Source organism: Colias philodice, chromosome 21, assembly GCF_061535455.1.
Source record: "Colias philodice isolate Cphi_HAF_F1 chromosome 21, ilColPhil1 Martin Lab GWU primary, whole genome shotgun sequence".
Lineage (NCBI taxonomy): Eukaryota > Metazoa > Arthropoda > Insecta > Lepidoptera > Pieridae > Colias > Colias philodice.
The window spans coordinates 1,842,427-1,854,725 of record NC_143106.1 but is presented as its reverse complement, the minus strand read 5'-3'; the positions used below and the strand labels follow the sequence as shown (position 1 = coordinate 1,854,725).

Here is a 12,299-nt window from a genome sequence, read left to right as displayed (position 1 = left end):
AAATAAAGTGTGATTTTTAATATCTGTTAAGTGGTTAAGATATTTTATGCGTGTCATTCTTCATCGACGCTCAAATAGTTTCTTTTTTGTATATTTCGATAATTTCTTGTAATCATTTATTTAACCATTTACTTTTTCTCACGCACTTTATGACATGAATTGACCGTAGTCGTCGAAATAGACTATATTAAACAAATAATCAGTTTTAATTTTGTAACAACAGTGGATATTATATTCCTTTTTTTTTAATTACTCCTGATGAAATCAAGCAAACAGGGGTATGTTAGATTTTAGTGCATGTACGTTTGTTAATAATTGTTAGATTAGGCTAAAAATACGCTAAAAAGCATAGTACATAGTAACTCAATACTAAAAAGGTGGAGATACAGGAAATTGTTATCGCGTTTCAAACTATGCGAGACCAAGAGACGTGTAGCATATTTTTAATTGTAAATAGTATTATACGTTTAGAAATTAAAGATTTTAAACGCAATGATTGCATTATATTATTTTCCCGACGTTTCGCACATTTCGCATCACGTTTAAAATCCGTTTCTTCAATCTTAAATTTCTAAATGTATAATACTCGCGTAAAATCAAACACTAGAAAATACTTTGTAAAGAGAATATTTAAATACAATTGTATTTGGTATGATAAGGAAAGAAAACACATTCTAAAAATTAAATGGCATATATTTCGACTCAACTTATGACATCACAACATAAATAATTGTGCATATTTAGTATTTCACATACAAGGAGCTTAACCTAGCAACACATAAATATTTTACATAACAACTTCAACAAAATTATACATGGAAACATTACTGTAAGCCTGAAAGACTTGTCTACACTACAATATAAAAGTTAATTGAACACAGACCATAGGCAATATAAGACATAATAGTGGTAGTTATAAGCCATAATATATTATTTTTCTAGTGACGAATTTACAGAAATTGAACGTGGTACAAATTGTAACAAGCCAATCATTTACAAATTTGTGTGTGTGTGTGTGTGTGTTGACTTTCTATCTACCACTGCGGGAATATAACTATTAATTGTAATTTTAATAAAATTAAGTGTCAAGTTACCAACAGGCTAATCAGCGAATAAAAACGTTGGAATTTTAAAATATTTTAAGGCTTACAAATAATATTATTGATTAAAGTTTTCTGAATTTCATGAAAATCCAATCGTTAGTTAACGAGACACTTTAAAACTTAAACGTGTTAAAATCTTATGTAAGGTACTTTCGTATTTGGTAAATCGTGGGATTTATAGACCAATATCTCACATGGGCACTGATGCGATTTGAAGTCTATATCTTAGACATTACGGTTCAATTCTTAATGAGTATCTTATTATAAAATAAATATGGCGTTGCATGAAAATATGTGCGTGATATTCTATTTTTGAAAATGTAATTTATTTTTCATGTGCACATGTGAGTTGCCAGTCTTAAAAAATAACTAAAGTCTATAATCTATATAGTCACTAAAAACCTAGGTATTTCCTATTAATTGGCGTGGTCGGTATGTTACATGTTAATTTTAACCGATTTATCATTAAAACACGAGAATTCATTTAAATATTCATACAAAAATATGTCTAAATTCAAGGCACATGCAACATTTACCCAATCGTTTATTATTCGCCCGGAAAATGTTTGAAATACATTCAGTGAAATTTTTTTGTGCATGTTTCTTTAATTTTGTAATACTATACAAGAATTTTCCGCTTGAATACCTTTATACGTTAATTGTGAAATCTTATACTGTTTTTAGTATTCAAGCGTCAATTGTTGGTAAAGACAAATATTGATTTTGATTTTTATCTGTCCTTTTTTATCACAGGACTGGCATTATCATAGAAAAACTTATAAAAGAACGGACGGGTGATATATACTAATACTATTAGAAAAACGAATTCTGGAAATTAACTGTCCTTATCGAACAAGGAGCATAATATTATGCATTTTATTATTCACTGCCCTGTAGATATTTGCATATATTTTACATGAGTAAGAATCGAACCCGGTATTATTATAACGCTCACGCATTAACCAAAGCACCTAAAATATCGTCGAAAAGACATTTAATACAAAAATTTGTGCGTCCATTACATATTCCGACACTTAGGCCCCAATACGTTTTATAATATTATGAATACTGTATATTTTATTTTGTTTATGTGACTTCAAATTAGTGTTCAATCTTTAATTATACCTATTAGATGTGTTTTTATTTACTTTTAAACATTTATTTTCCAATGTGATTGGTTTCTGCTATAAAAAGCGCGTATTTTTTGTTCATTTTTTAAAGTGAAACTTTTATTATATCGTCTCAAACTTTTTGGTCTGTGTAGCGCATGTCGCGTACGTATCGCGGCTGCCGAGTAGATACCTACTCGGCAGCCGCGATACGTACGATACATACGACCGTCACGCGACATGCGCTACACAAAGCAGTGTTCAGAACCGTTCGAACAGTTTCACTTTTACCGTGGTTTCATAAAACCACACAACATTTTTTTTTGGCTTTTCGTCTTATATTGTGAATTATTACAAAAACAAGAAACAAAAACCACATACAATATAATATCTGATAATTGGCAAAACTCAACTATTTGAAGTCACATTAAAATATAATTACACTAATAATACTTATATTAAAAAGCTATAATACACTTGAGCAAAACACTCTTACACGCAGACGTACAAAAAATAAATAAATATATTACAAAAAATAGGCACTTAGGGACATTGACATTAATGTATACTTGTATAGTTAATAGTATACAAGAAATTGTTCTTAATAATTTAAAGTTTATAAGATAGTAATTGTGCGATAGTATATTAAAATCACAATACTGTAAAGAGCTCATTATTTTGCAGTCTTTTATCAATAGACGTTAATAATAATTAAACAATGTCAATAGTTACAAACACGTTTCGTAAGGTACAATTTTAATATATTTACGTTGAAAAAAAGTTTTCTAGCTGCCAAGTGCCAAGGCGTTTTAGAACGACTATTTGTAAGGACATTGTTCAAATTTTTACTGAAAAAAAATGGCGGATTGCTTAAATGTCATATTGACAGTCATGAAAAAAAACCTAATTTTCACTATTTATGGGAACTTTGAATCTATATTACTCGTTCCTACATATTTTTTTTATTTCTATGCTATGTAGCTCAGAAGAAAAATCTAGTGAAAAACCTCACTTTAACTAAAATAATAACAAAACTATAATAAACCTGCGGAAGCTGCCATTCGATTACATAAGAAATAGGAGCGAGATAGCAATCGTTGGGCTGTCAAGTGCAAGTGAGACGGCATGCTATACCTACAACTATGCTTTTCTATCGTACGTTCATTTTTCGAAAACCCAGAATCAGATGGAATGTGAAAAAAAATCTCAAAATTTCGCTATCATAGTACCAACACTACGCTACATAAAAAGCACGCTGCCAACATGCAAAAACTCCCGGTAACTGTCAACACTGACGCTGTCAAAACGAATATTTCCTTAGAACCAAGTGAACGAGATCATTTTATAGGAAATGTGACTCCCAGAAGATGTTAGCGAGGACTCCAGCTATCATAAGTGAGAAATAGAGGACAACCGCCGCCCACCATAACCGCTTCTCCCATTTTCGCTTCTCAAGATTGCGGAGTACACCGATACCGACGAGTAGACCTGGAATATAATAGTTATTTTTGATGAAATATCCAAAATATGGCTTAGAATTTCGTTTTGAGTGACCTCTGAATGATGCGTCACTTAACCATATATTACTCACTATTAAGAATCTCGAATTTGCTGAAAAAAGAATTATTTTTTTTATTTATTTATACTTATTCAGATCTACCTTTTTGTCAAACTTAAGTTAGTTAGCTAAATACATTGAATTGTAAATTGAATTTTTTTTTGTTATTATTTAGACATTTTACTTTCAAACCATATACATAGAATAGTCGATTTTTTTCTACTCAAAATGAAGTGGCAAATAATCCACTATTCCATTTCTCAACAAATATTCTAGAAAATTCTCACCAGCAACAGCCCCACCCAAATGCGCCACATATCCAATATTCTGCTGCGTGTGTTTCCAATACCTATCGTATACAGCTGTTCCAACATCCACAGCCGCTAGTAACACGAACACGAGTAGTTGGATTATAGCGAACTCCATTTCTGACCAGTTCTGGAATGTTCGAGAATAGTTGTAGATGCAATTGCTGGTGATGTGCACATTTTAAAATTATTATTTAGGAAGACAGGAAGATATCCATATTTGCCAAAGTTACAAATATGAAGTAAGGAATTTTGTGGTGCTCGAGTAGTCTAAGTTTATTTTAGATAAAATCATGTTAACCCGCTAATATGTTGCAGTGCACAGGAGAATATTAATAACACGTTTGCTTTATAATATTTAGAATGTATGCTATGTTTTTAGAATAGCCAATGTAGCCAAGCCGGAGAAGCAAACTATTTGTTGTATGAACCAAAAAACATGTTATTATTTGAATTTGTACAAGTACTTACAGCATACGTATTATTTTCATAATTTACTAGCGGTCCGCCCCGGCTTCGCCCGTGGTACATATTTACGTTTTCTCTACATAAAAACCATCCTCGTACTTCAAGGAATATAATAATAAAAGAATTATCGAAATCGGTTCAGCCGTTCTCGAGTTATGCGCTTACCAACACATTTTGCGATTCATTTTTATGTATAAGATTTATTTTAATGCTATTATGTACTATATTAGAAGAGCCCATTGTATGTACAGTTGTCATTAACTAATTTATTTACGAGCTTGTTATTTTCAGTGCAATGCAAACAAAGTCCATTCAGAACGATGGTCGTCAAATAGTTTCAGCACTTATTGTTTTACCATCAAGGTTATTAACAACGGAAAATACACTTCGTATGGAATATGCTCGGAAATTTAGCATTTCCTTTCAATGACGGACCTTCAGCTATATCGATATGTATTAAGAAAACCCTAAACTCCCAAATACGAATCCTGTAGGCCATTCCTGTAAATTCGCCGTGCCGAAAATGGAACTAACCATAATAATAGTAGCTATATGCGCCGTAATCAAGGCATAAACTCCTCCAGAAGCACCAGCAAGGAACACTTTAGGGTCAGCCAAGCTAGTTGCTAGCGATCCCGCCGCCACCCCCGCGAGGTATACGAGAACCACGCGCCACCATTTATGCACCATCTCTAGTGGTACCCCGAGAAATAGCTGCACCAATAGGTTGACTAGAAGATGTACTACGCTGGAATAAAAAAGGCATATATTATACGAGGGTAGAAATAAATACTAAATAGCACCGATAATACTCTATTGCTTAATGATTGAGATCCCATTTGATTGGTAGCTATTTGATGGCCTAGGATTATGTGGAATGTGGATTTATTTTTAGAAGCCGTGTGTAGGTTTGATCGATCGGAAAATAGAGAGAGAGGAATTTTGCAAACATGTTTGAAATGTAAGTTTATAGATATTATTTTAATGCTGGCAATAACTGACCATAACTAGTAGCATTGATTAGGCAAGCGGAATTCCTTATTGTTATTAAAGAATTATTAACACATGAGAACGTTATTTGTACAATAAATTCTGTACGAAACTATATGCAATATGTGAACCTTATTATTTTCATTGATATACATTCATAGATTCCTGTAAGTACATAAATGAAAACTACGATTCATTACAATTTACTATTACTATATGGACTTTAGATACTCACTTAACATGCACCAGCATATACGTCAAGAATCTCCACGCTTCATGCCTCTTCCTCGGGTTGTAGAGAAACAGTTTCGCGATCGGCCCAGTCGCCGCCGTCTTGCCCTGCGCAGCGTCATAGCAAAACAGGACGATCTCCACAAGAGATATGATGATCATGGACACCGCTGGGGGCCAGCAACTGTATTCCTCTTCGTAGGTGCCGTCTGTGTATGTGAATACTCCCTTGCTACGAGTTCGGACTGGTTAACGCAACACAATCGGGACAGGTAAAGGGATAAGGATAAGCGGGTGGAATCAAGGAGAAGAGACAATTAATGGGGTATTGTTAAGTTTTAAAATTGTTAAACGTATGCGGGTAATCACTTGTTACATTGGACATACATGTTGTAGGAAATAATTAGAGACGGTTTAAATTACAACCGCGTTAAATAGTGGGAAGGCATATTTGAAATGTTTATAATTGTTAAAAAGTTTGCAACAGCAGATCATAAATAGAGCACGCGCCATGAGTGTGACCAATACGGAATAACAGGACGCATTATTCCAATTAGGCGGTCGCGTGTTGAAAAGGGCAAATTGTCGTATAACAGGATAATTGTAGTAGAATAGTAATTTCAATATTTCAATGGACATAAATAGAAAAGACCATAAAAATTATTAATGAATCAGGATCGCATTAACGATTGTTTAGAAATTGATTTAAGGGCAGGGGTAACAGGACACAAACAAACAAAACAGTAGGAAAGGGGAGGAGAGAAAAAAATTGTGTTAGTAAAACTTATACTATGTTAAGATAAATACGGAAGGCACCACAGCATACTATTGCTACGTAATCTCTGTAATACCTTCCTCAATCGGATAATGGGGACACTACAATAGTAGATGTCCTTGGACAAGTAAATGACAGCTTATTAGCGAATGTTATTATGTATGCATCACGAGAAAGATCTATCCCTTCACCTGTTTACCTTTGACCGTGAACATCACAATTCCACACATGCAGTTAATGATATGGAGTTTATGTCATGACTTTTTAAGATAATGAGGTGGAGCGTTTGAAAAACCGCCGACATTAAAATTTGACAAAGATGAAAAATGAAAATTATCATACCAAAATAGTCAATTATTTTTTTAACGTAACGCAGAACCGTTCTGAAGGACCACTTGCAAGCGTGCTTGCCACTGTTCTTACATGTTCTCAACCACATTTTTTATCACAATTGGCCCACTACCATATCCTAAACGTCATATTTCTTGGACACATCCCCTGCTACGACTGAACAATTAAAAGTCCTCTTAATCTAGACTTAAGAGTATCTAGAGGATCTATCGACTATCTGAGTTCTCTCTGGCGTTGTTTATCAACAAACGGCACGTGCATCTCCAGCCAATAGTATCTGATACTAAGTTAGCGAATGGACAGTGCGTTGCAAGGGCCACTGGCGCCATGGAAAAGTTAATGCAATGAGTTATGAGATACATTTATTGCTTGGATATATTTCTTGAGACATTTTTTATTAATTGAAATTATAGTTAACGTTTCATTATAAGCAGAAGCATATTATGTTAATTTACAGTGAAACAAATGCTTCTCATGCTAGTGAGTTTTAGCTTCGTTTCGTAATCTAGAAATTTCTGGGAAGTTACAGGATGTTTTATCCTAAAGTATTTTATTTTCCTTTTTTACGTATATTATTATCACATTTTTGCTAGTTTTCGGAGCGCCTTATACGACTACCAACTTTATCATTACGCTAATTTAAAGTCACCTAATATGTCTTTATCAGAATCACACTATGGAATATAGCCATCCATTACTTTCAGATCTAAACAGGATAATGAGCCAAAATTGACCGCTGTGACATCACTGCCTCTGTTTGCTTTCAAACGTCAGGTGTTTGACCTGTTTAGATTTCAGTGTCAAAGCATTTACGATCAGGGACCAAACGCGTGAGTGGAACATGATTCACGAATTGGGACGATATTACCATAACCTTTAAATGGAAGATTTGGAATTAAAAATAGACCTATAATTCAGAAGACATGTTTACTTCACAATGGGCAAAGTGAATGTGGGTGGCGGAAAGCCTTGTATCCTACTCTTCGAAGTTATTTTCTTTTGGCCGCGTTAGCCTATTGTATTTTATTTTTATTTAGTTATAGGTCGCGTTAAAGTAAAGGTATGTTATATGGTTATAGTCTATAGGTTATTCAGATAGTTTTCAATTCACGTGGTATATTTGCCTTTTTACTAACATTCAGCACTCAATATTTGTGACTGAATCTAAATTAGCATATTGATTTCTTAAACACGTTATAAGTGTGTATTCTCTACAATCAATGGATCTATATTGAAGTCTATTTTTAGCTACTGTATACACTTTCAATGTCCCGCAAATTCTACCGCAAATTGAAAACCATGTCTACTCATTGAGTGTAATTCAATGATATGTCTCGTATTTTCTGATAGATTTAACGGTAAAATTAGTTTTAACTTTTAATTATAATTTTGTAGCACTAGGCCTTTTCACTATGGGATACTCAGTATGATACAGTATATAAATCCATTTTTATTGCTCTTTTTAATATATTTTTCTCGTTTTTGATTTTATACATATTTATATTAACCGTATATGAAAGATCATCAGGTGACTAATTGTGTTCAAATATTGCTAGGTAACTCAAACTCAAACTCAAACTCAAACATTTATTTATTCAATTAGACTTCTTCTAGAAGCACTTTTGAAACGTCATTAAGTACATATTTTAACATTTACCACCGATTCGGAAAGCAGTATCTACGGAGAAGAATCGGCAAGAAACTCCATAGTTGCTCTTTTTAATCATGTCAGATTTACAATTTTACAAATTACATATGTAATAATATCATAATATTATATTATCATAATATGCCAAAGAACTGTCCTGTGGTTTTTACGCGACAACCCTCCATGGGTTTTTATCTTCCATATATTCCTTAATACTGTAATAGGCTCTCTTGACAAGTACATTTTTTATATAAGATTTAAATTTAGAACTACTTAACTCTTTAATATTATGAGGAATTCTGTTGTAAAAGCGTATACCTTGGCCCATAAATGAATTTTTAACTTTAGCTAGCCGGAATAATGGCATTTCAATTTTATTTCTGTTTCTTGTGTCATAACAATGTCTATCTCCTACTTTTGTGTGTAAGTAAGCGTTATTATGTACATATAAAATATTATTAAATATATACTGCGACGGTACAGTAAGGATACCAGTATTCTTAAAGAGATCTCTTAGTGAGTCTCGAGCACGCAAATTATATACAGAGCGTATGGCTCTTTTCTGTAATATAAATATAGTTTCTATATCTGCAGCCCTGCCCCATAGCAGAATTCCATAGGACATTATGCTATGAAAGTAGCTAAAGTAAACCAATCTAGCCGTTTCTTCATCGGTGAGATGCCTTATTCTTCTAACTGCATATGCAGCTGAGCTGAGCTTAGCAGCGGTGGTGGTAACATGGGCCCCCCATTGAAGCTTCTCATCTAATGTCAAACCAAGAAAAACAGTCGATTCCACAGGGTATAATACCTCCCCGTTTAAAATAATATTCCTTTTCACCTTTTTTACATTTGGGAGGATAAATTCTACACAATTTGTTTTTTTTGTATTTAATAGTAAATTATTAGCATTGAACCAATTGGATATGCGTAAAAGAGCAGAGTTTACTTCGTCAACATTTGTGTCATGTCTATCCACATTAAAAATTAATGAGGTGTCATCTGCAAACAGTACTATTTCACACATATCCTGCAAATAATAAGGTAGGTCATTAATATACACTAAGAACAAAAACGGTCCTAAGATAGATCCCTGCGGAACACCTATGTTAATCGGCGCACCGCGAGATTTCTCTCCATTAACGACAACGGTTTGTACCCTGTTCTGAAGATATGAAGCTATGAGATCCTGAGCTAAACCTTTGATACCATAAAAATTTAGTTTCCGTAATAGAGTGGAATGTTCTACACAGTCGAAAGCCTTAGAAAGGTCGCAGAATATCCCCAAAGCATTCTTTGAATTTTCCCATGCTTTGTATATATGTGACAAAAGAGCTACTCCGGCATCAGTTGTAGAGCGCCCCTTTGTGAAACCATACTGTTTGGCGTGCAGTAAACCATTTGTTGCAAAATGACTATTTAATTGGTTTAAAATTAGTTTCTCGAAGACTTTGCTCAAAGTTGGTAATATGGAAATTGGCCTATAGTTATTACTGTCTTCTTGGTCACCACTTTTAAATAAAGGAATAACTTTGCTAAACTTTAGTAAATCAGGGAATATACCACAGTCGCAACACTGATTAAATATAAACGCTAGTTGATTGGCAATGTTTTCTATGATATTATTTACTAAATTTACAGACATACCCCAGAGATCACAGGTTTTTTTTAAATTTAATGTTTTAAAGGTTTTAACAATTTCATCAGCAGTCACGTGTCGCAATTCAAATAATTTGTTACACTCAGCAACGTGATCCCTCAATAAAGACTCTGCAAGCGCTGAAGACGAATTTAAATTCTTAGTTAAACTAGCAGGGACACTACTAAAGAAATCTTCAAAAGCAAGCGCAACATCAGCACTTTTGTCAATGACCCTACCAGAGTTGACAAGTTTTATGGTACTATCGTTTGATCGGATTTTGCCCAATTCACCATTAATAATTGTCCAAACCGTTTTAACTTTATTGTCAGAGTTGCGTATTTTGTCTCTGATATACAAACTCTTGGCAGTGAAACAAACTTTTTTAAATGTTTTTGAATAATTTCTAACATAACTAAGAAATGACAAGTCTTTGTTATATTATCTATCTATCGTTAAAACTATTACTACTATTACCTATCGTTAAAATTTAAAGACCTTGTAATAATTATGGGTAAACCGAATTTGATACGCTCTCTAGATTTAAAAGTTGATATAATTTAAAGTACCTAAAGCTACTAGAAATGACCATTTTTAGAAATGCAACAACTTAATAAAGTAATAAAAAAAATTATATATATTAATTTATTTTTGCAAAATCGTAAACAATTTAAATTTTCAAGTGGAAAACGTATCAAACGTTCCTATGAATCCGCATAGAACACTAAATTATAGACTTATCTTATAATACCCACAAATTACATCAATTAATCTAAAAAAAATTACAAACTGCAAGTGACAGCCCTATTAAAGCGGCGCGGGCGCAGCCGTCCTATAGCAACTCAATCTTCTTATCGCGTGACATCACTGAAATATTATATACTATCACTGATATAACCCTTATCACTCCAATATCACACTTGTAGTACTTGTGAGTGTACAAACATTTAACGATTTCGATTATCCTTATTCGATAAGGTTTTTAAAGTATAAAATCATTTCACGAAAGTTTCCTTATTTAATGTAGGAATGAGTAAATTGATGCTAGATCAAAGTTAAAAAGCCGCTATTAAAAATTCATAAAATGAAAAAAAAATGCTCCATTTTGACGTTCCTAATTCCTATATATGACCTTGAATAGAAATATTTTTCATTAATAACAATAAACTAACAATCACAAGGATATATTGTATGCATTAATCAACAAACGAGTTACACTCACATGTTTGCATTCCTTGTACATTAGGGTTGTCATATGCGAAAATAATATATTGTATTAATTCTTTAAAGTTTAAACCACCAAAACAAATAAAAGTAACACATTAAATTTATTTTAATAAGAGAAACTTAATTTTTTGTTTACTTATTTCACTTATAAATGGAATAAAACGTAAAAAATAAATAGGAATAGAATTATTTCTTAAAAAATTATTTAATATTTTGAATAGTTCCCAATGAAACATAGTAACACTTCGCAAATCGCAGTACAATTTAGGAAAAAATCTTTCAATTTAAAAACCTGCAGATGGACAACCCTAATCCCTGCAAAACTTGCAACACTACATTTTAAAGATTTTAATCGTGATTAACGTGGACGAACTAATTGAGTAATTAATTACAATCTTGAGGTAATACCGATTACATATATCTTTTCAATTTCAGACGAAAGTAGAAATAGTTTATGGTTAATTTTCTAAAGAAATTGAATTTTATTCTTTAGTTTGTAAGACAAATGGTTTAGGTAAATTTGATACAACCCTAATGGTTGACCAAGGAACCAGGAACGGAGCATATATTAATTAATTAATTTATTTATTTATTAATGTTGGAAATAGTCGGAAAAACGAATTTGCGGGTACAGATAGTGATAATAAATAATAGGAAGTTACATATCCCGGAAAGATTAAAAACTATTAATGCACATGTATAATAAAATATATAAACAGAAATATAAACTGGAATAATTTATGTATCACATCCGTATTGTATGAATCCAATTTTTATGGAGAATGCCTCATTTGTGATATTATTCGGAATTATCTTTTAGGGCATAGATGGCTAAATACGCTTTCTATGAATAAAATAAAATTGTGAATTAATATTGACTGAATATATACCC

The 12,299-nt window shown here is 32.6% G+C and overlaps 1 protein-coding gene across 4 annotated transcripts in view; it reads right to left on the bottom strand.

Moving 5' to 3' along the window:
• Positions 1–2,526: 2,526 nt before the first annotated feature.
• The window catches only part of rho-4 (rhomboid-4), a 29,928-nt gene continuing 20,155 nt past the window's right edge, over positions 2,527–12,299 (bottom strand). For 2 of the 4 annotated variants that reach the window (XM_089708668.1, XM_089708671.1), the window contains 4 exons: positions 5,772–6,012; positions 5,081–5,294; positions 4,058–4,208; positions 2,527–3,700 (listed from right to left, as the gene is read on the bottom strand). In XM_089708668.1, coding sequence (XP_089564794.1) covers positions 3,555–3,700; positions 4,058–4,208; positions 5,081–5,294; positions 5,772–6,012 — 752 coding nt within the window. In that variant the 3' untranslated portion in view covers positions 2,527–3,554. The remainder of the gene's footprint in view (positions 3,701–4,057; positions 4,209–5,080; positions 5,295–5,771; positions 6,013–12,299) is intronic. The other 2 variants (XM_089708670.1, XM_089708672.1) reach the window with 1 other exon arrangement.